This window comes from Bombina bombina, unplaced genomic scaffold (genome assembly GCF_027579735.1).
Source record: "Bombina bombina isolate aBomBom1 unplaced genomic scaffold, aBomBom1.pri scaffold_593, whole genome shotgun sequence".
Classification (NCBI taxonomy): Eukaryota; Metazoa; Chordata; class Amphibia; order Anura; family Bombinatoridae; genus Bombina; species Bombina bombina.
Genome location: NW_026511755.1, coordinates 203,709 through 229,268, shown reverse-complemented (window position 1 = coordinate 229,268; position 25,560 = coordinate 203,709). Strand labels below are relative to the sequence as shown.

Genomic DNA, 25,560 nt, shown 5'->3' with positions numbered 1-25,560 from the left:
TATAGTGTTATCTATAAATATTAGTGACTTGGAAATTGTGCACAGACAATTAGGTTCTGGTGAATTATAATGAGGATATGGTGAACACCTGTATATCCGACTAATTTTCAACAAAAGATGAGTCAGAGTTTCTCTTATATATAGATGTACTGTCTGAACTTCCGTTTTTAATAAAATTCGGTTAGAGGTTTATACAGGAAAACGTATATTACAGCGGTTATACCAAATCAAGTTCCCTTAATACAGGCTTATATGTATCCACAGCCTAAATTATATGCAATTATATAGTGAGGCTAAAGATAGCCAAGGCTATTAATTTTTTAGGCTATAGATGTCGCTTAAGTAAGTAAGCGCTGAAATTTTACTTGACCACTATAACTACCTAGGTTTCAAATGGCACTTAAAGTAATCTATCCATAGCGATAGCCTAAAGTTAAACAGTATGCTCCACAAAGGATGTGGCTAACTAAGCCTAAATCAATATTGTATGTAGGCTAATACTGGCTATGGTTGATTAACTAGTTTTAAGATATATAAAGTTTTTAAGTTAAAGCAAAAAGTGCCTAAAAGAGGCCAACAATTATTATTATACCAAACGGACTATATGAGAGGAGCAGTGCGAACGCCTGACGCGCGTTTCGCAACTGCTTTTTCAGAGGCGTCCGGTCCGACCGCCACACACTGTTTTTAAAGGATCATCGGCCAATCCCGTGGCCGATTACATTCTTGTCAATCAAAGTCAGCCAATCGGCTGCTCTCTAACATCTCGCAGTGTAACGATGATGAAATGACGCGCTGGTCAGCTGTAGCCTGTAAGACACAGGGGTGTGTCGATTGACGTTATTCAGTATGTTATTGTTTACATGTCATATTGTGCTGACATGTATATAGAGCGATCAGCAAGAATTTTGATTGTCACATGTGTTTTTTATTCAATGTATAATGAACAGCAAAGCGTGTGTTTGTAAGATTTGACAGTATATGTTACGTGATCGCCAAACCTGAGAGCATGATAATTCCCCATTCTTGTTTCATCACAGTTAGGAGATCATGGCATTTTTCATTCTTATTTTAACACAGTCATCTTTTTGCTTTTACTGCTTACTTCCATAATGGGGTATTTTATATATTTATTTCAGGATTTTGACTCATGTGCGTTATTAATTGTCATCATTAGTGATGATACACTTCTGCATATGTGTGATTCCGAAAACGAAGAGATTATCTATTATAACATTTCTATTATTTACGCACTGGTTGTTATGAGGGTAAGTTGTAGTTTGAAATGGATATATCTATACTGCATAGTCTGTATATACATTTTAAACTTACAAAAAGGGGGCATGATTTTGCAGTTCAAATTAGATGTTCGTGTCTTTGTATAGTAGGGGCCATAGTTCTAGTGTGACACAGTATCCGTGCTAATAAAGTCAAAGTCATTATAGACAATATTTGCAAATTTGTTAGAATAAAGGTTATATTGTATGGTTCTATTTTATTGTCGGTTAGACACATTATTAAACTATGTGTTTATTTACATATTAGAATTTAAAATTTAGCCATACTATTTTCATTATTCCACTAGGAAATATATATAATTCCATATCTTGCTAATTCTGTAATTTCTTGAACAATATTATTAGACTCCCATAGATGTTATAAGAGTTGTTTAAACTGCAACAGATATATCAAGATCATCAATTTTATTGAATCTTCCATTTATATCTTTATTTATATCTTTATACATGGGTTTGTTTGGATTCTAAAAATGGCTATGATACAAGGTGATCTCATTCTTGATCATCATTTATGGCACAGATTAATATTTATGATAATTTAGTGTAAATAAGCACTATATTGTATCATTTCATTTAGACCATTAGGTTTCATACTCTGTAGCCAAAAAATCCACCTGGATTCAGCTCTTAGGAGGGTGTTTTCCATGTTACCTCCCCTGATACCCAGAGTGAGTTTTTGTAAGACCCAACATTTCAGTTCAGGCTTGCTGTCATGATACTCAAAAAAATGTCTTGCAACTGATGTCAGTTTCTTATCTTTCTCAAGATCTTTCTGGGCATTTTTTATGTTTCCCAGATGTTCACCCAGTCTTCTTCTGAGTTCTCTAGTGGACATTCCCACGTATTTTTTGTTACAACTGCATTCCAAGCAGTATATTACATTGGACGTTCTACAGTTAGATAGGCCATTAATTCTCTTTACACCTTCTGGGAAGATTGGCATTTCTTTGATGTTCTTCATATAGGTACAGAATTTACATGCACCACATGGATATGTGCCAGTTAGCCCATCTTTTCTGATGCTCGGTTTCCTTGAGAAATGACTTCTCATTACTTTGTCCCTGATTGTTGGTGCCCTTCTCCAACTGACGGCAACTCTATTTCCCACACTTTTAGCTAGATCTTCATCAGTATGTAGTATATGAGCATGTTTGTTTAAGATTGTGGTAATTTCTTCATGGGCTATGTTGTATGTGCCCACAAATCGGATTCTGGTATCTTTATTCTGTTTTGGAAACAATAAGTCATTTCTATTCATATGAAGTGCTTTATGATATGCTCTTTTTAGAATACTATTTGGGTATCCTCTGCTTTTCAGTCTTGTTTTTAAGTCTTTTGATTCTCTTTTGAAAGTATCAATTTCTGAGCAGTTTCTACGTATTCTTAGAAATTCCCCATATGGGATAGCTTTTTTAGTAGAAGGATGGTGTGCACTATCAAAGGATAGTATAGAGTTTGTAGCTGTTTCCTTTCTGTGAATGCCAGATTGCACTTGTCCAAACATGTCTCTTGAGATTGTGAGATCGAGAAATGTTACTGCCATGTCACTTATTTCAAAGGTTAGTTTTAAATTCAGGTCATTACAATTTAATTCTTGTATGAACTGTTTAAACCTTGATTCATCCCCTTTCCATAGAATGAATACATCATCTATGTATCTGAGCCATAAAAGTATGTTGTCTGCATATTGTTCCATCTTTTCTCCAAATAAGTGTTCCCGCTCCCACCATCCAAGATATATATTAGCGTATGTAGGGGCACATGCAGTACCCATGGCAGTACCACGTATTTGGAGATAGAATTTGTCATTAAAGACGAAATAATTATGACTCAGGACAAATTTTAGCAGTTTCAGTATAAATTCATTTTTAAGTGAGTTTACATTCGGTTCCATTTCTAGGAAATACCCCACTGCATGACATCCCCATTTATGCTCTATTGACGTATATAGAGACTCAACGTCACATGTAGCAAGCAAGGTATCGGGATCTAAGATCATGCCTTCAATTTTATTCAGAATGTCCATAGTATCCCTTGTATATGAGGGAAGAGAGAGTACTATGTCTCTTAGTCTTAGATCAATATATCATGATGCCTGTTCACATAGGCTTCCAATGCCTGACACAATTGGTCTGCCGGGGGGTATTTTCTGATTTTTGTGCACTTTGGGTAGCAGGTATAGTGTCGCTACTTTAGGATTGCTGACATTAAGGAATTTGTATTCTTTCTTGTCTATTAGTTCGTCTTTTTTTGCTGTTTCAATTAAAGTGTTATAGTTTACTAGGAATTCTTGTGTGGGATTTCCCCAGAGAGGTTTATAACAATTTTTGTCCCCTAATTGTTTTTTGGCTTCAATTAGGTATAGCTCAGTAGGCCAGATTACAACATTCCCTCCCTTATCCGAAGATTTTATCACCACATCATCCCATTTCTGAATTTCTTTCAATGCTTTCGATTCCTTTTCACTGATGTTTTTTAATTTTCCATCACGAAGTTTGAGAATGTCTCTGATCACCACTTTCTGATAGGTGTCTATTTCAGGAAACTGGCAGATTTGAGGCATATATGTAGATTTTTTTACTAAATCTTTTTTCCAATCATTGTTGTTCGTATTTTCGTTTTCATTATCCTCTAACAGAGAAACCAGGTCCATAATAGCTTGTGTATCACAATTGGTATCTTCATGTTTGGCAAATATTTTATTCAATGCCATCTTTCTGGTAAAGAGATGTATGTCTTTTATGATTTCAAAATAGTCTATATTGTTGGGAGGGGAGAAAGAGAGGCCTTTTTTCAGAACGTTAATGTGATCTTGGGACAGTATTTTATTAGACAGATTTATGATTTGCAGATCTGTGGTTTTTACCATCTCGGCCTTTTCGACCAATCTTCCTTGTTGCGGCCGTTCCCGTACCCCCATCTCGATCTGTTCCTCAGGTTGCGCTCTGTTTTTCCCTCCCCTCCTTTTTCTTTTGTTTTTGTACTTATCTCGTTTTTTGACTCAGTCTGTGATAGTATAGCGAGTCTTTCATTGGCACTAGATACCAGTAGCCTTCTATTAGAAGTGCCTTCCTCTGCATCTTCAGCCGCTGATGATTCGTACTCAGATGTAGAGATTTCATCTTTGTCTCCTTTGGGTGGTAGAAAATTTCTCCTCCGTCTTGGGATCTGTTCATCCCAAGTAAAGACTCTCCCTTTCTCAAAGTCTTTGATGTCCCTACTTAGTTTATCACATTTTGTTTTAATAAGTTCTCTTTCTTTTGAGTCTAGTTCTTCCCTTAGACTTTTATATGCTGCTTTGAAGTTGTCTAGAGATTCAAATTTGGTTAATTTCGTTGTTATTTCGGATATTTCTGTGCCTAGTTCTTCAACAATTTCTGTTTCATAATCAGATAGTATAGCAACTAGTACTTCTGAGCAGGAAATTAGTGCTTGTTCCCATCTTCCCCTGTAGCTTTCTATATGGAAGCTGAAAGATGGAAATAGCCTCACTCTTAAGCCTCTAGGGATTATGTGTTTTGCTAGATATTTGTCATATGCACTTTTATTCCATACAGAACGTGTGTGTTTCCTAAGCAATTCACCCAGCTCTTTCAGACCAGATTCCCAGTCATCAATTTCTGTAGGTTTATAACCTTCAGCCGACAGATTAGCGAATGTTTTGTCTATGTTTGCTTTGCGATCCTTTTCTCTCTTTAGAAAATCTTCCATTAGATTAATGGAAGCCATAGTTCCCCCAAGAAATGACTACTGGATAGTCTAAGTTTAAACTTGTTTATGAAAACCCTATGACCTCTAGGGAGAGAGGGGGGGGATTGGGGGTTTGTGCCCTTAGGACCTATTGAAACAAAACCTGAGTGTTAACAGTAGGTAGTGCCTTATGCCAAATAATTAGAATTATTAATGAGGAGAGGGACAGGAAAAGAAAGGCATATTGGGCACACTTATAAGGGTCAAAACCAATACTATATTGCTGTGTGGTGTGTCGTGTGTTGATTTAAAACTTAACTTTTATATCAATTTAAATAAAAAAGAATTGTGGAAATTTCCACCAGTGAGTGTATAAAATTTTTATTAAAATTGTGTCCGAGTGATCCTCGGTACGCAAAAGCTCCTCTCAATTGTGATACAGTGATCAGTCTGTATCACACTGTCCTGTTTGGGTAATAAGTTCTATAAAGTAGATACAGATATCTTTAACTTAATTATTATTCACGACAGAGGTATATGCCAAAACCATAGGTTGGTGTAAGAATAACACACGCTAATTGTTGATTCCAACCACTGTTTAATTTATATAAAAGTATATTGATACTGCAGTATCGTTTTTTATGCTTTTATTCCAAGCGATATTATATCAAGTATAGTGTTATCTATAAATATTAGTGACTTGGAAATTGTGCACAGACAATTAGGTTCTGGTGAATTATAAAGAGGATATGGTGAACACCTGTATATCCGACTAATTTTCAACAAAAGATGAAAACGGAAGTTCAGACAGTACATCTATATATAAGAGAAACTCTGACTCATCTTTTGTTGAAAATTAGTCGGATATACAGGTGTTCACCATATCCTCATTATAATTCACCAGAACCTAATTGTCTGTGCACAATTTCCAAGTCACTAATATTTATAGATAACACTATACTTGATATAATATCGCTTGGAATAAAAGCATAAAAAACGATACTGCAGTATCATTATACTTTTATATAAATTAAACAGTGGTTGGAATCAACAATTAGCGTGTGTTATTCTTACACCAACCTATGGTTTTGGCATATACCTCTGTCGTGAATAATAATTAAGTTAAAGATATCTGTATCTACTTTATAGAACTTATTACCCAAACAGGACAGTGTGATACAGACTGATCACTGTATCACAATTGAGAGGAGCTTTTGCGTACCGAGGATCACTCGGACACAATTTTAATAAAAATTTTATACACTCACTGGTGGAAATTTCCACAATTCTTTTTTATTTAAATTGATATAAAAGTTAAGTTTTAAATCAACACACGACACACCACACAGCAATATAGTACTGGTTTTGACCCTTATAAGTGTGCCCAATATGCCTTTCTTTTCCTGTCCCTCTCCTCATTAATAATATTTATATGTTATATAATACAGCTTATACATGTAACCTAAAGGTAGTTTTATATCATGTTTATACACAGCACCCTCAGACAGACAGTACTGTAATCAGACAGTAATATGTATATGTTATATAATACAGCTTATACATGTAACCTAAAGGTAGTTTTATATCATGTTTATACACAGCACCCTCAGACAGACAGTACAGTACTGTAATCAGACAGGTAATATTTATATGTTATATAATACATCTTATACATGTAACCTAAAGGTAGTTTTATATCATGTTTATACACAGCACCCTCAGACAGACAGTACTGTAATCAGACAGTAATATTTATATGTTATATAATACAGCTTATACATGTAACCTAAAGGTAGTTTTATATCATGTTTATACACTGCACCCTCAGACAGACAGTACTGTAATCAGACAGGTAATATTTATATGTTATATAATACAGCTTATACATGTAACCTAAAGGTAGTTTTATATCATGTTTATACACTGCACCCTCAGACAGACAGTACTGTAATCAGACAGGTAATATTTATATGTTATATAATACAGCTTATACATGTAACCTAAAGGTAGTTTTATATCATGTTCATACACAGCACCCTCAGACAGACAGACAGTACTGTAATCAGACAGCAATATTTATGTTATATAATACATCTTATACATGTAACCTAAAGGTAGTTTTATATCATGTTTATACACAGCACCCTCAGACAGACGGTACAGTAATCAGAAAGTAATATTTATATGTTATATAATACAGCTTATACATGTAACCTAAAGGTAGTTTTATATCATGGGCGCGATCCGATATACGGCGTAGTTTGCGGCGCAAGCGAGGGAACCCGCGTCGCCCGCAGTTTCAGCTCGCATCTCGCGCTATCCAATATACGGCGCCGTCAGATGCTAACGTGCCGTAAGTCGGATAAACCAGCGATGTCCAGAAATCTGTGCAAGTACAAATTTCTGGCGTCGCCAGTGACTAGCGCCACGTTAGAAACTGCCGGCGCCTACAAAACCTGACTAAGGTATGAAATCACCAGCACTGTCTAACACGCCTTCCTAACATAGCCAGACACGTCTAACACGCTGCCCTAACATAGCCCGACACGTCTAACCCTCTATGCGCTATCCCCCCTCACTAGCCTAACAATAAAATATGTATTAACCCCTAAACCGCCGCTCCCAAACCCCGCCGCAACATAATAAAGTTATTAACCCCTAAACCGCCGCCAGCTATATTAAATCTATAACCCCCTAAAGTGAGCCCCTAACACCGCCGCCATCTACCTTACCTACCCCCTAAAGTAAGCCCCTACCCCGGCGCTATCTATTTTAAAATCATTAACCCCTAATCTAATCCCCCTACCCTGCCGCCATCTATATTCAATTATTTAACCCCTAAAATACTAAACTATCCCTACCACTAAACCTAAGTCTAACCCTACAAATAGCCCTGAAAAGGGCTTTTTGCGTGGCATTGCCCCAAAGTAACAGCTCTTTTGCCAGCCCTTAAAAGGGCTTTTTGCGGGGCATGCCCCAAAGAATTCAGCTCTTTTGCCAGCCCTTAAAAGGGCTTTTGGCGGGGCTTTGTCACAAAGTAAACTGCTCTTTTGCCTACAATCTACATCCCCCTACACCGCGGCCACGTATAATAAATGTATTAACCCCTAATCTAATCCCCCTACACCGCCGCCAGCTATATTAACTATATTAACCCTAATTATATTAGGGTTAATATAGTTAATATCGTTATTATATTATATATATATATTAAGTATAATAACCCTATCTAACTCTAACATCCTAACTAAACTCTTATTAAAATAAATCTAATATTAATATTATTAATTAAAATATTCCTATTTAAATCTAAATACTTACCTATAAAATAAACCCTAAGATAGCTACAATATAATTAATAATTACATTGTAGCTATGTTAGGGTTTATATTTATTTTACAGGTAAATTGTTAATTATTTTAACTAGGCATAATAGCTATTAAATAGTTATTAACTATTTAATAGCTACCTAGTTAAAATAATTACCCAATTACCTGTAAAATAAATCCTAACCTAAGTTACAAATACACCTACACTATCAATAAATTAAATAAACTACAAATATCCATCTAAAAATACAATTAAATAAACTAAACTACAAAAAAAAACCCCACTAAATTACAAAAAATAAAAAAAAATTACAAGATTTTTAAGCTAATTACACCTATTCTAAGCCCCATAATAAAACCCCCCAAAATAAAAAAATTTCCCTACCCTATTCTAAATTAAAAAAAGTTCAAACTCCTCATCCGATCCGGGCGATGTCTTTATCCAAGCGGCAGCAAAGTCATCTTCCATCCGGCAGCATCTTCCATCAAGCGGCATCTTCAATCTTCATTCGTCTCTCCTCCGACGCGGAGCATCCATCCCGGGCCGACGACTGAACGACGAATGAGGTACCTTTAAATGACGTCATCCAAGATGGCGTCCGTTGAATTCCGATTGGCTGATAAGATTCTATCAGCCAATCGGAATTAAGGTAGAAAAATCTGATTGGCTGATTGAATCAGCCAATCAGATTCAAGTTCAATCTGATAGGCTGATTGGTTCAGCCCTGTCTAATGCTAATATAAGAAAGGTCCCAGCGGAGCAGGTATACAACAGTTCTACAGAAAGGTCTTTCTGCACAATTAGCAGCAGCTCTTTTTCTAGATGTACTAAGTTCCATTGTAAAAGATAAGACTCACGTATTATTCACCTATACAGAGGTTTCTGGCGCACTCACTGTTATGCACATAGCACAAATAACTGTATATAACTGTGTGACAATATACAGATGAGACGCAATCTCAATATCTGGCAATAATATCATAGCTGGATTGGATGTTGAGTCGACTACAACAAGTCAGTTGTCAAAATGCAGATGCTTGGGGTGAGATCTAACCGCACATTACACAGTTTTTTAATGTCATCAGTAGTACATTTTGAGACAATTAAGTGGTGACATTATGGGTAAGGTTACAATTAGTAATAGTGTAAGATCCTTGGATGCAGCAAAAACATAATTTATGCTTACCTGATAAATTCCTTTCTCCTGTAGTGTAGTCAGTCCACGGGTCATCCATTACTTATGGGATTATATCTCCTCCCTAACAGGAAGTGCAAGAGGATCACCCAAGCAGAGCTGCTATATAGCTCCTCCCCTCTACGTCATACCCACTCATTCGACCGAAACCAAACGAGAAAGGAGAAACTATAGGGTGCAGTGGTGACTTGAGTTTAATTTAAAAATTTACACCTGCCGTAAACAACAGGGCGGGCCGTGGACTGACTACACTACAGGAGAAAGGAATTTATCAGGTAAGCATAAATTATGTTTTCTCCTGTTAAGTGTAGTCAGTCCACGGGTCATCCATTACTTATGGGATACCAATACCAAAGCTAAAAGTACACGGATGACGGGAGGGAAAGGCAGGATCTTTACACGGAAGGAACCACTGCCTGTAGAACCTTTCTCCCAAAAACAGCCTCCGAAGAAGCAAAAGTGTCAAATTTGTAAAATTTTGAAAAAGTGTGAAGTGAAGACCAAGTTGCAGCCTTGCAAATCTGTTCAACAGAGGCCTCATTCTTAAAGGCCCAAGTGGAAGCCACAGCTCTAGTAGAATGAGCTGTAATCCTTTCAGGAGGCTGCTGTCCAGCAGTCTCATATGCTAAACGTATTATGCTACGAAGCCAAAAAGAGAGGGAGGTAGCCGAAGCTTTTTGACCTCTCCTCTGTCCCGAATAAACGACAAACAGGGAAGAAGTTTGACGAAAATCCTTAGTTGCCTGCAAATAAAATTTCAGGGCACGGACGACGTCCAGATTGTGCAGAAGTCGTTCCTTCTTTGAAGAAGGGTTAGGGCACAATGATGGAACAACAATCTCTTGATTGATATTCTTGTTAGTGACTACCTTAGGTAAGAACCCAGGTTTAGTGCGCAGAACTACCTTGTCTGAATGAAAAATCAGATAAGGAGAATCACAATGTAAGGCCGATAACTCAGAGACTCTTCGAGCCGAGGAAATAGCCATTAAAAACAGAACTTTCCAAGATAACAGCTTGATATCAATGGAATGAAGGGATTCAAACGGAACACCTTGCAGAACGTTAAGAACTAAGTTTAAGCTCCACGGCGGAGCAACAGTCTTAAACACAGGCTTAATCCTAGCCAAAGCCTGACAAAAAGCCTGAACGTCTGGAACTTCTGACAGACGTTTGTGTAAAAGGATAGACAGAGCTGAGATCTGTCCCTTTAATGAACTAGCAGATAAACCCTTTTATAAACCTTCTTGTAGAAAAGACAATATCCTAGGAATCCTAACCTTACTCTATGAGTAACTCTTGGATTCGCACCAATATAAGTATTTACACCATATTTTATGGTAATTTTTCCTGGTAACAGGTTTCCTAGCCTGTATTAAGGTATCAATCACTGACTCCGAGAATCCCCGCTTTGATAGAATCAAGCGTTCAATCTCCATGCAGTCAGCCTCAGAGAAATTAGATTTGGATGTTTGAAAAGGACCCTGAATCAGAAGGTCCTGTCTCAGAGGCAGAGACCATGGTGGACAGGACGACATGTCCACTAGATCTGCATACCAGGTCCTGCGTGGCCACGCAGGCGCTATTAGAATCATCGATGCTCTCTCCTGTTTGATCCTGGCAATCAATCGAGGAAGCATCGGGAAGGGTGGAAACAAATAATCCATGTTGAAAACCCAAGGTGCTGTCAGAGCATCTATCAATACCGCTCCCGGGTCCCTGGACCTGGATCCGTAACAAGGAAGCTTGGCGTTCTGGCGAGACGCCATGAGATCCAGATCTGGTTTGCCCCAATGATGAAGCAGTTGGGCAAACACCTCCGGATGAAGTTCCCACTCCCCCGGATGAAAAGTCTGGCGACTTAGGAAATCCGCCTCCCAGTTCTCCACGCCTGGGATGTGGATCGCTGACAGGTGGCAAGAGTGAGACTCTGCCCAGCGAATTATCTTTGAGACTTCCATCATCGCTAGGGAACTCCTTGTCCCTCCCTGATGGTTGATGTAAGCCACAGTCGTGTTGTTGTCCGACTGAAACCTGATGAACCTCAGAGTTGATAACTGAGGCCAAGTCAGAAGGGCATTGAGAACTGCTCTCAATTCCAGAATGTTTATTGGAAGGAGACTCTCCTCCTGAGTCCATGATCCCTGAGCCTTCAGGGAATTCCAGACAGCGCCCCAACCTAAAAGGCTGGCGTCTGTTGTTACAATTGTCCAGTCTGGCCTGCTGAAGGGCATCCCCCTGGACAGATGTGGCCGAGAAAGCCACCATAGAAGAGAATTTCTGGTCTCTTGATCCAGATTCAGCATAGGGGACAAATCTGAGTAATCCCCATTCCACTGACTTAGCATGCACAATTGCAGTGGTCTGAGATGCAGGCGTGCAAAAGGTACTATGTCCATTGCCGCTACCATTAAGCCGATTACCTCCATGCATTGAGCCACTGACGGGTGTTGAATGGAATGAAGGACACAGCAAGCATTTAGAAGTTTTGTTAACCTGTCCTCTGTCAGGTAAATTTTCATTTCTACAGAATCTATAAGAGTCCCCAAGAAGGGAACTCTTGTGAGTGGTAATAGAGAACTCTTTTCTTCGTTCACTTTCCACCCATGCGACCTTAGAAATGCCAGTACTAACTCTGTATGAGACTTGGCTGTTTGGAAACTTGACGCTTGTATCAGAATGTCGTCTAGGTACGGAGCTACCGCTATTCCTCGCGGTCTTAGTATCGCCAGAAGAGAGCCCAGAACCTTTGTAAAGATTCTTGGAGCTGTAGCTAACCCGAAGGGAAGAGCTACAAACTGGTAATGCCTGTTTAGGAAGGCAAACCTTAGATACCGGTAATGATCCTTGTGAATCGGTATGTGAAGGTAGGCATCCTTTAAATCCACTGTGGTCATGTACTGACCCTTTTGGATCATAGGTAAGATGGTCCGAATAGTTTCCATTTTGAACGATGGAACTCTTAGGAATTTGTTTAGGATCTTTAAGTCCAAGATTGGTCTGAAGGTTCCCTCTTTTTTGGGAACCACAAACAGATTTGAGTAAAACCCTTGTCTGTGTTCCTGGGTGGATCACTCCCATTAGTAAAAGGTCTTGTACACAGCGTAGAAACGCCTCTTTCTTTATCTGGTTTGCTGACAACCTTGAAAGATGAAATCTCCCTTTTGGAGGAGAAGCTTTGAAGTCCAGAAGATATCCCTGAGATATGATCTCTAACGCCCAGGGATCCTGGACATCTCTTGCCCAAGCCTGGGCGAAGAGAGAAAGTCTGCCCCCCACTAGATCCGTTTCCGGATCGGGGGCCCTCACTTCATGCTGTCTTAGGGGCAGCAGCAGGTTTTCTGGCCTGCTTGCCCTTGTTCCAGGACTGGTTAGGTTTCCAGCCCTGTCTGTAGCGAGCAACAGTTCCTTCCTGTCTTGTAGCGGAGGAAGTTGATGCTGCTCCTGCCTTGAAGTTACGAAAGGTACGAAAATTAGACTGTTTAGCCCTTGGTTTGGCCCTGTCTTGAGGCAGGGCATGGCCCTTACCTCCAGTAATGTCAGCGATAATTTCTTTCAAACCGGGCCCGAATAATGTCTGCCCTTTGAAAGGGATGTTAAGCAATTTAGATTTAGAAGTCACATCGGCTGACCAGGATTTAAGCCACAGCGCTCTACGCGCTTGAATGGCGAATCCGGAGTTCTTAGCCGTAAGTTTAGTTAAGTGTACTACGGCATCAGAAATAAATGAATTAGCTAGCTTAAGGACTTTAAGCTTGTCTATAATCTCATCCAATGGAGCTGTGCTAAGGGTCTCTTCCAGAGACTCAAACCAGAATGCCGCCGCAGCCGTGACAGGCGCTATGCATGCAAGGGGTTGTAATATAAAACCTTGCTGAACAAACATTTTCTTAAGGTAACCCTCTAACTTTTTATCCATTGGATCTGAAAAAGCACAGCTATCCTCCACCGGGATAGTGGTGCGCTTAGCCAGAGTAGAAACTGCTCCCCTCCACCTTAGGGATCGTCTGCCATAAGTCCCGTGTGGTGGCGTCTATTGGAAACATTTTTCTAAATATAGGAGGGGGTGAAAAAGGCACACCGGGTCTATCCCACTCCTTGTTAACAATTTCTGTAAGCCTTTTAGGTATAGGAAAAACGTCAGTACACGCCGGTACCGCAAAATATTTATCCAGCCTACATATTTTCTCTGGAATTGCAACCGTGTTACAATCATTCAGAGCCGCTAATACCTCCCCTAGTAATACACGGAGGTTCTCAAGCTTAAATTTAAAATTTGAAATGTCTGAGTCCAGTTTACTTGGATCAGATCCGTCACCCACAGAATGAAGCTCTCCGTCCTCATGTTCTGCAAATTGTGACGCAGTATCAGACATGGCTCTATTATTATCAGCACACTCTGTTCTTACCCCAGAGTGATCGCGTTTACCCCTAAATTCTGGCAATTTAGATAGTACTTCAGTCATAACATTAGCCATGTCTTGCAAAGTGATTTGTATGGGCCGCCCTGATGTACTTGGCGCCACAATATCACGTACCTCCTGAGCGGGAGGCGAAGGTACTGACACGTGAGGAGAGTTAGTCGGCATAACTTCCCCCTCGTTGTCTGGTGAAATTTTCTTTACATGTACAGATTGGCTTTTATTTAAAGTAGCATCAATGCAATTAGTACACAAATTTCTATTGGGCTCCACATTGGCCTTTAAACATATTGAACAAAGAGATTCATCTGTGTCAGACATGTTTAAACAGACTAGCAATGAGACTAGCAAGCTTGGAAAATACTTTTCAAATAAATTTACAAGCAATATAAAAAACGCTACTGTGCCTTTAAGAAGCACAAAAAAACTGTCACAGTTGAAATAACAATGAACCAAATTAGTTATAGCAACCAAATTTTCACAGTAAATGCATTAAGTTAGCAAAGGATTGCACCCACCAGCAAATGGATGATTAACCCCTTAGTACCCAAAAACGGATAACAATTTAATATTAACGTTTTTATCACAGTCAAAACACACTCTCACAGGTCTGCTGTGAGTGATTACCTCCCTCAAAACTAGTTTTGGAGACCCCTGGGCTCTGTAGAGACGTCCTGGATCATGGAGGAAGAAATAGGAAGACTGTGACTAAATTTTTACTGCGCAATAAAGCGCTAAAATAGGCCCCTCCCACTCATATTACAACAGTGGGGAAGCTCAGTAAACTGATTTTATTCAGAAACAAACGACAGCCATGTGGTAAAAATCATGCCCATAAAGTTTATCACCAAGTACCTCAGAAAAAAACGATTAACATGCCAGTAAACGTTTTAACAATAAAATTATGAAATGTTATTAATAAGCCTGCTGCTAGTCGCTTTCACTGCAGTGGAGGCTCAGTATTACTTAAATATATACAGTATTTTCTAGTGAAATTCCATTCCCCAGAAATACCTCAGTGTATACATACATACATATCAGCCTGATACCAGTCGCTACTACTGCATTTAAGGCTGCACTTACATTACATCGGTATTAGCAGTATTTTCTCAGTCAATTCCATTCCTTAGAAAATAATATACTGCAACATACCTCCTTGCAGGTGAGCCCTGCCTGCTATCCCCTGTTCTGAAGTTACCTCACTCCTCAGAATGGCCGAGAACAGCAATTGGATCTTAGTTACGACCGCTAAGATCATAGACAAACTCAGGTAGATTCTTCTTCTAATGCTGCCTGAGAAGAAACAACACACTCCGGTGCCGTTTAAAATAACAAACTTTTGATTGAAGAAATAAAAACTAAGTTTAACAACCACAGTCCTCTCACACGTCCTATCTATTAGTTAGGTGCAAGAGAATGACTGGGTATGACGTAGAGGGGAGGAGCTATATAGCAGCTCTGCTTGGGTGATCCTCTTGCACTTCCTGTTAGGGAGGAGATATAATCCCATAAGTAATGGATGACCCGTGGACTGACTACACTTAACAGGAGAAAACTAAACCTTATTACAAAGCAATGTGCTACAACCCTCTGACGCATCTAAAGTGTTAAAAGGAATTTGGCCATCAGTTTCTTCCCTGTGATATTGTTGTAGACGTTACTGTGGAGTGGATGAAAATGTGCTATTTAACCTAAATGTTCAGCTGAATAAAATAAATATACTAAACCTGATTTCTGTACTTCACCACTTTTTAAGAGATCACTGGAGGTTATCAAACACATATCATAAGTGCAGAATTAATAAACTGTATTTTTTTTCTTTTTATATAAAATATTCAAGAGATTTGACCTTAATAGATGCTGTTTACAGAGCACGATATGTAGCGACCAATAGGAATTAAGTGTTAGTAAAACACACATAATAGAAAGTATAATATGAGAAACTAAACATCCTTTAATAAATTTAAGGCGTGAAACAGTAAATTGTCACAATGTGAGGCGTAAGGCAGTGAAGACCTAACTCTAATTTGAGCATTTGGATGGATATATTACCTGGTAATACGCCATGGTGTGATTCAGCGGCAGTGGGCAAGGGATGTACCATTTCTTTACTACAATCTGCAAACACACGACAGAGCAGTATTAGGTATGACTGGCGAAAAACCCCAACAAATAAGATACGTTAGTGCTTCTTCTCACTTTCATTAACAGGATATAGACACACAACATAAAAGTCTATTCAAATAAAGTAATAAATACAGGGAAGCTTGCATTCCCAACAAATATTTTTCTGCTGCGTTCAAATATTCCAGATGAGTAATTTATCAGCAGAGTTGGAATGTTAGTTTAACTGGTTAAAACCTTGTTTGCTGCAGTTGTTTTTAAAAGTTCAAACTTGAGTCTGGAGAAAACTGGGTTTACCATGGTCATTGAGTAGATAACTGTACAATCTGCAAATTACAGACAGATATGTGGCAGTGTTGCTTTTTGTGCTTTTTTCAGTTTTCAGGGCCAGAAAAGACACAATAATTTAGACTTAAATTACAGGAAAAGGGGGCAAAATAATTTCTGAAAGTGCATAACTTTTTTTTTTTTTTTTTTTACTATGGATAATACAGCATTTTATATAACAATCCCAATTAATATACTTTAAAGGGACACTGAACCCAAATGTTTTCTTTCATGATTCAGATAGAGCATGCTATTTTAAGCGACTTTCTAATTTACTCCTATTATCAATTTTTCTTCGTTCTCTTGCTATCTTTATTTCAAAAAGAAGGCATCTAAGCTAAGGAGCCCGACAATTTTTGGTTCAGACCCTGGACAGCACTTGTTTATTGGTAGGTGAATTTATCCACCAATCAGCAAGAACAACCCAGGTTGTTCACCAAAAATGGGCTGGCATCTAAACTTACATTCTTGCTATTCAAATAAAGATACCAAGAGAATGAAGAAAATTTGATAAATAAGTGTAAATTAGAAAGTTGCTTAAAATTGCTGCTCTATCTGAATCACAAAAGAAAAAAAACAGAATTTATGCTTACCTGATAAATTACTTTCTCTTACGGTGTATTCAGTTCACGGATTCATCCTTACTTGTGGGATATTCTCATTCCAAACAGGAAATGGCAAAGAGAGCACACAGCAAAGCTGTCCATATAGCTCCCCTCAGGCTCCGCCCCCCCAGTCATTCGACCGACGGTTAGGAGAAAAAGGAGAACCATAGGGTGCAGTGGTGACTGTAGTTATTTTAAATTAAATTTGAACCGGACTTAAATGTCAGGGCGGGCCGTGGACTGAATACACCGTAAGAGAAAGTAATTTATCAGGTAAACATAAATTCTGTTTTCTCTTACTTGGTGTATTCAGTCCACGGATTCATCCTTACTTGTGGGATACCAATACCAAATCAATAGGACACGGATGAAGGGAGGGAACAAGTCAGGTAACGGAAGGCACCACTGCTTGCAAAACCTTTCTCCCAAAAACAGCCTCCGAAGAAGCAAAAGTATAGAATTCGTAAAATTTGGCAAATGTATGCAGAGAAGACCAAGTCGCTGCCTTACAAATCTGGTCAACAGAAGCCTCATTCTTGAAAGCCCACGTGGAAGCCACAGCTCTGGTGAAATGAGCTGTAATTCATTCAGGAGGCTGCTTACCAGCAGTCTCATAAGCCAATCGGATGATGCTTTTCAGCCAGAATGAAAGAGAGGTAGCAGTTGCTTTCTGACCTCTCCTCTTACCAGAATACACAACAAACAGGGATGATGTTTGTCTGAAATCTTTAGTTGCTTTTAAATAGAACTTTAAAGCACGAACCACATCAAGATTGTGCAAAAGTCGTTCCGTCTTAGAAACTGGATTAGGACACAGAAAAGGAACAATGATTTCCTGGTTAATATTCTTATTAGAAACCACCTTTGGAAGGAAACCAGGTTTAGTACGCAAAACAACCTTATCTGTATGGAACACCAGATAGGGCGAATCGCACTATAGAGCAGATAGATCTGAAACTCTTCGAGCAGAAGAAATGTCTACTAAAAACAAAACTTTCCAAGATAATAACTTGATATCTATGGAATGCAAAGGTTCAAACGGAACCCCTTGGAGAACTGAAAGAACTAAATTTAGACTCCATGGAGGAGACACAGGTCTATAGACAGGCTTGATTCTAACTAAGGCCTGAACAAACGCCTGAACATCTGGTACAGCTGCTAGACGCTTGTGTAACAGAATAGACAAAGCAGATATCTGTCCCTTTAAGGAACTAGCTGACAGACCTTTCTCCAACCCTTCTTGGAGAAAAGACAATATCCTTGGAATCCTAACTTTACTCCACGAGTAACCCTTGGATTCACACCAACAAAGATATTTCCGCCATATCTTGTAGTAAATTTTCCTGGTGACAGGCTTTCTGGCCTGTATCAGAGTATCTATAACTGAATCAGAGAAACCCCGCTTAGCTAGGATTAAGCGTTCAATCTCCAAGCAGTCAGCTGCAGAGAAACTAGATTTGGATGCTTGAAAGGACCTTGGAGTAGAAGATCCTGCCTCGATGGCAGTTTCCATGGTGGGACCGATGACATGCCCACTAGGTCTGCATACCAAGTCCTGCGTGGCCACGCAGGTGCTATCAGAATTACCGAAGCCCTCTCCTGTTTGATTCTGGCTATCAGTCGAGGTAGAAGAGGAAACGGTGGAAAGACATAAGCTAGACTGAATGACCAAGGCGCTATCAATGCATCTATCAATGCCGCCTTGGGATCCCTGGATCTGGATCCGTAAAGGGGAAGTTTGGTGTTCTGACGGGACGCCATCAGGTCCAACTCTGGAATGCCCCAAAGCTGAGTTAGTTGAGCAAAAACCTCCGGGTGGAGTTCCCACTCCCCCGGATGAAAAGTCCGCCTCCCAGTTGTCTACTCCTGGGATGTGAATTACAGATAGATGGCAGGAGTGATCCTCCGCCCATCTGATAATCTTGGATACTTCCTTCATCGCCAGGGAACTCTTTGTTCCTCCCTGATGATTGATATACGCTACAGTCGTGATGTTGTCCGACTGAAATCTGATGAATTTGGCCTCTGCTAGTTGAGGCCACACCTGGAGCGTATTGAATATCGCTCTCAGCTCCAAAATGTTTATCGGGAGAAGGGATTCTTCCCGAGACCAAAGTCCCTGAGCCTTTAGGGAGTTCCAGACCGCTCCCCAGCCTATCAGACTGGCATCGGTCGTGACAATGATCCATTCCGGTCTGCGGAAGCTCAGCCCCTGAGACAGGTGATCTTGAGACAACCACCAGAGAAGAGAGTGTCTGGTCTTTTGGTCCATTTGAATCTGAGGAGATACATCTGCATAATCTCCATTCCACTGTTTGAGCATGCACAGTTGCAGTGGTCTGAGATGGATTCGGGCGAAAGGGACCACGTCCATCGCCGCCACCATTAAACCAATTACTTCCATGCACTGAGCCACGGAAGGCCGAGGAATGGAATGAAGAACTCGGCAAGTATTCAACAATTTTGACTTCCTGACCTCTGTCAGAAAGATTTTCATTTCTACCGAGTCTATTAATGTTCCCAGAAAGGGAACCCTTGTGAGGGGGGACAGAGAACTCTTTTCTACGTTCACCTTCCACCCGTGAGACCTTAGAAAGGCCAGAACGATGTCTGTATGAGCCTTGACTCTGTGAAAGGACGACGCCTGTATTAAGATGTCGTCTAGATAAGGTGCTACTGCAATGCCCCGCGGTCTTAGTACCGCCAGAAGGGACCCTAGAACCTTTTTGAAAATTCTGGGAGCGGTGGCCAGCCCGAAAGGCAGAGCCACAAACTGGTAATGATTGTCCAGAAAGGCGAACCTTAGGAACTGATGGTGATCTTTGTGGATAGGAATATGTAGGTACGCGTCCTTTAGATCCACGGTAGTCATATATTGACCTTCCTGGATCATTGGCAAGATTGTCCGAATGGTTTCCATCTTGAAAGACGGAACTCTGAGGAATTTGTTTAGAATCTTTAGATCCAGAATTGGCCTGAAAGTTCCTTCCTTTTTGGGAACTACGAATAGATTTGAGTAAAAGCCCAGTCCTTGTTCTGCAATTGGAACTGGGTGAATCACTCCCATTTTTAGAAGATCTTCTACACAGCGTAAGAACGCCTGTTTCTTTGTTTGGTCTGAAGACAAACGAGAAATGTGGAACCTTCCCCTTGGGGGAGAATCCTTGAATTCTAGAAGGTACCCCTGAGCAACTATTTCTAATGCCCATGGATCTGGAACATCTCTTGCTCAAGCCTGAGCGAAGAGAGAAAGTCTGCCCCCCACTAGATCCGATCCCGGATCAGGGGCTACCCCTTCATGCTGTCTTGGTAGCAGGAGCAGGCTTCTTGGCCTGTTTACCCTTATTCCAGCCCTACAAGGGTTTCCAGGTTGCTTTGGGCTGGGAAGCGTTATCTTGCTTTGCGGCAGCAGAGGTTGCAACAGGTCCGCTCCTGAAGTTGCGAAAGGTGCGAAAATTAGCCTTGTTCTTGGCCTTGAATGGCCTATCTTGTGGAAGGGCATGGCCCTTGCCTCCAGTGATATCAGAAATAATTTCTTTCAGCTCTGGGCCGAAAAGGGTTTTCCCCTTGAAGGGAATGTTTAACAGTTTTGTCTTGGACGACACATCCGCCGACCACGATTTGAGCCAAAGTGCCCGTCGCGCCATGACGGCAAAACCAGAGGTTTTCGCCGCTAATTTAGCTGATTGGAGCGCGGCGTCAGTGATAAAAGAATTAGCCAGCTTTAAAGCGTGAATTCTATCCATGACCTCATCGTATGAAGTCTCTCTCTGGAGCGACTCCTCCAGATCCTCGAACCAAAAGGCCGCTGCAGTAGTTACAAGGAACAAAGATTTTCTTTAGCAAGCCCTCCAATTTTTTATCCATAGGATCTTTGAAAGCACAACTGTCCTCTATTGGTATAGTTGTACGCTTCGCCAATGTTGAAACAGCCCCCTCTACCTTAGGGACCGTCTGCCACGCGTCCCTCCTGGGGACATTTATGGGGAACATTTTCTTAAAGATAGGTGGGGGAACAAAGGGTACACCTGGTCTTTCCCACTCCTTAGTCACAATATCCGCCACCCTTTTTGGGATCGGAAATGCCTCAGTGTATACAGGGACCTCTAAATATCTGTCCATTTTACACAATTTTTCAAGGACCACCATGGGGTCACAGTCGTCCAGCGTAGCCAAAACCTCCTTAAGCAGTACGCGGAGGTGTTCCAGCTTAAATTTAAACGCTAAGGAATCTGACTCTGCCTGCTGAGAAACTTTCCCTGTGTCAGAAATTTCTCCCTCAGACAGCCCTTCCCTCACTGCTACCTCTGAGTTTTGTGAGGGTGCCACCGATACATTATCCAAAGCTTCAGATTGCTCATCTTCTATGTTTAAAACTGAGCTATCGCACTTTCTTGGAAAAACTGGCAGTTTGGATAAAAAAGCTGCAAGGGAATTATCCATTACTGCCGCTAATTGCTGTAAGGTAACAGGGGGCAATGCGCTAGAGGTACTAGGCATCGCTTGCGCGGGCGTAACTGGTGTAGACACGTGGGGGGAGGAAGGAGGACTATCCTCATTACCCTCCGTTAAAGAATCATCTTGGGAAGAATTTTGTATTGTCACTGGATGATCTTTAAAATGTTTAGATATTTGTGCACACTTTAAACATAAGTGCAATGGGGGTATTGCCATGGCTTTTGAACACAAAGAACAAGGTCTATCTGAAGACTCAGACATGTTTGACAGACTCAGACAACACTAAAATGTTGAAAAAAATACTTTTTGAAAAAACGTTACTGTCTCTTTAAATAATAAAAAGGCACACACTTTTTACCAAATCATCAAAAAAACATCCGATCTTAATGAAATTTTCACCACATGATCCTCATGCCCTGAAATGATTGCACACAAGTTTTCAAAACGTTTAACCCCTTAATGCCCAAACCGGAGCAAAATGAGTAAAATAACCGCTTTAACCCACTACATTACTCTGCCACAGTCTTTGCCGTGGCTTTACCTTCCTTTAGGGTTATTTGCAGGTGTAAATGAAGCCTCCCTGAAGTCCTCCTGTACTCTGAAGGCTCTGCACATGAAGCTGCGTGGAGCTGTGTTCCAAATTAACTGCGCAATTGAGGAGCGAAAATGAGGCTTCCTCCTTCTCACTCTAGAGATATGGGGCCTTTCTGAGTCAAAATAGCTGTCTATTACAATGCCAGGCGTAAAAAATACCCCAAAAAGTGTTTGCAAACGCTTAAAAACGTGCAATAACTTCAGATTACCCAAATAAAGGAATCGATTAGCCCATCAAAGTGTCTGTCAGTATTAAGCCCTTAAGTGAAGCCCTCTTTCTGTACTGTGTCTGAGAAAATGGCTTACCTCCCTCATGGTATATCTGTCAGTTTTCTAGCACTACCAGGTCTTGTTAGAAATATGACTGAAACATACCTCAAGCAGAATAAGCCTGCAACTGTTCCCCCCCAACTGAAGTTCTCCTGTACTCAACAGTCCTGCGTGGGAACAGCAATGGATTTTAGTTACAACATGCTAAAATCTTTTTCCTCTCAGCAGAATCTTCATCACTTTCTGCTGCAGAGTAAATAGTACAAACCGGCACTATTTTAAAATAACAAACTCTTGATTGAAGAAGTAAAACTACAAATCTAACACCACATACTCTTTACCCCGTGGAGATGCTACTAGTTAGAGCGGCAAAGAGAATGACTGGGGGGGCGTAGCCTGAGGGGAGCTATATGTACAACTTTGCTGTGTGCTCTCTTTGCCATTTCCTGTAGGGAATGAGAATATCCCACAAGGATGAATCCGTGGACTGAATACACCAAGTAAGAGAAATGGGTTCAGTGTCCCTTTAATGATATCTTTAAGTATGTATAGGAGAGTCAGACATTTACACAGGGATATTACAAAATAGGTTCTGTCTCCAGACACAAATATAAGTGATGAACAACCCTGTTCTAGCGGAGTTGCTGTTTGCATGCAAACATAATGCCATACACAAATTAAATAAAGTCTAAATAAATAAATACTAAATAAACAAAACATGCTCTTTTAATGATTTAAAAGTACACTGCACTCAAAAATGACAGGAAGCACCGGTCAGCCAATAAGCATTTATATGACGCTCACAACTTTATTAGTTACAATTTAAACAGTTTTCAGTTCACTTTTTTTTTTAGACAAAACATTTATCTGGTTACCGATTCAGATTTGGATCTTTTGATTATGAAATAAAAAGACTCAGTCAAGTAGATCATGCAACTGTACTCCTGAGTATTTCTTACAATAGACGTTAGAAGATTTTAGAGTGGACTCTGGACTGGATATAAATACATAATACAAAGGGCCTGATTCATCAATTGACAAAGTTACAGATAGGATACCAGTCCGCCTAGGAGCACAACTAGCAGGGCAGCATTTTCTGTGTGTAATTATTATTGCACCAGCTGTAATCTCGCACAACCAATAACGAAAGACTAGAGGTTGTCAATAACCCTAGTCTGATCATTCAGTGGTAAATCGCCGCGTCTGAGGTAGCGGGAGGTAAGAAATCAGCAGTCTAGGCCGCTGCCTCTGAAGTTGCAGACTCACATGAACGTGCAAATAATAACAGTCTCATAAATCTCTAGTAAGTATATTTAAGTGTTAGCTTTTTGTTAAAATGCTGCTCTTTTATATGCACAAAATATTTTTCAGTACAATTACTTGGATCTCATAGCACAGGGGTAGAAATAGGATGCAGCCTACGGTTTATTTAACCTGCATTAGCTGACTGGAGAATAACTGGGCAGGAAATACATTCTGTTCAGAATTGAGTGATTTGTAAAATAATAAAAAAAAGTGTGTGGGGGGGCAGCGTAATAAGAGATTCTGGAAACTTAAACCAAAGAGCGATTTGAGAAACTTACCACAATTGCAAAGAAGACCATAAAGAAAAATGACAAACTGCTTGTGCAGCTAAGAAAGCCTGCAAAATGACAATAAAATAAAAAACAATTTATTAGCAACCCGATCTTAATGCAGAGCGGAGGGTTTTACATTTCTGGTAAGTTTTATTTTACAGTGCGTGGTATCTGGAGCTTAAAGCTCAGCGGAGCGGCCTTCCCAGCTCCTGTCACAGATCATTTACGTCGTTTGGCTGGGCAGAATTAGACCCGGCTTACCGCTAATGGCATACTAGAAGTAAAGCAGCCTTTAATGTCTTGTTGTAAAGATTTTATTTTAACACACAGCCCACTACTGCAACCCAAGTAATAGCTTAACGAGCCGGGCCTCTGGCTGAAATGAATTAAAGTCTCCCAGATTGTATGTTACCTCTATCCTGGCCCCTCACCACACAAAACCCACCAGACTCTAACGGGCTAAACGTCTCATTTCTTACCTATTTTAGGAAGGAGGGCAAGCGGCAGCACAACGCACACAGCAGTCAGGAGCAGCAGATAGCGCCCATCTAGATACCACGATCTACCAGACAATACTTTTATAAATCAATCAAACAATTTATATGATTGCTGTTTTATGATCTATATTAACTGTAAGAGTTAAATAATACAAATAAAACAAAGGTGTATAATATATAGCACATATCAATAGTGAGCAATTGTTTTGCAAACTGTCTGCTTTCAAAATAAACGTTTTAAAAAACAAACAACATTTTGACAGAGAATTTTGCAGTCCAGAAACAAACCTCTTAAATATAATTTAATGTATTGCACTCAAATAGGAACAACTATAAACCAGCTTCAGAACTGAAAGAACATCCCTGTGCAAAAGGATATAAGGACATATGCACTACAGCCTCTCTGGGACAGTATTTCTAACAAAGTTAAAGGTAGAGTCTAGTCAAAATTACACTTTCATGATTCAGATAGGGTAGGTCATTTTAAACAACTTTACAATTTACTTTTATTATTCCATTTGCTTTGTGCTCTTGGTATTCTTTGTTGAAAGCTTAACCTAGGTAGGCACATACGCTAATTCCTAAGACCTTGAAGGCCGCCTTTTAGCTAAGTGCATTTTGACAGTTGTTCACAGCTAAACAGTGCTAGTTCATGTGTCGTAGAGATAACATTGTGCTCACTCCCGTGGAGTTATTTATGAGTCAGCGCCGACTGGCTAAAATGCAAGTCTGTCAAAAGAACTAAAATAAGGGGGCAGTCTGCAGAGGCTTTGATACAAGGTAATCACAGAGGTAAAATGTGTATTAATATAACTGTGTTAGTTATGCAAAACTGGGGAATGGGTAATAAAGGGATTATCTATCTTTTTAAGAATTCTAGAGTAGACTGTCCCTTTAAATTACAGGTAAAACTAGAATAAATAATGAAACATATTGCAAAGTATTTTTTACTACACATAATAAAACATTTGTATGCATAATTCAGTTTAGGTTGATCCCTTTAAGGTGGCTCCAATGGTCCCCATTCCCCCCTCTGTAGCGGGTGATGATTAATAAAGTTGACCTCTTGAAAACAGAATGTCTCTTTATAACTGGTTAGCTGCACACATGACCCTGTACAATCTCTTTTACATGTGTACAAATACATCTTCATGCAACAGCTCTGTGGTTAACC

The 25,560-nt window shown here is 39.9% G+C and overlaps 1 protein-coding gene across 1 annotated transcript in view; it reads right to left on the bottom strand.

Moving 5' to 3' along the window:
* Positions 1-25,560, bottom strand: part of LOC128643934 (probable sodium-coupled neutral amino acid transporter 6) — a gene marked incomplete at its 3' end in the record, with an annotated part of 180,931 nt that overhangs the window by 68,265 nt on the left and 87,106 nt on the right. Inside the window, exons 7-9 of the mRNA XM_053696701.1 lie at positions 24,369-24,451; positions 23,896-23,954; positions 15,985-16,052 (exon numbers count right to left, since the gene is read on the bottom strand). Coding sequence (XP_053552676.1) covers positions 15,985-16,052; positions 23,896-23,954; positions 24,369-24,451 — 210 coding nt within the window. The remainder of the gene's footprint in view (positions 1-15,984; positions 16,053-23,895; positions 23,955-24,368; positions 24,452-25,560) is intronic.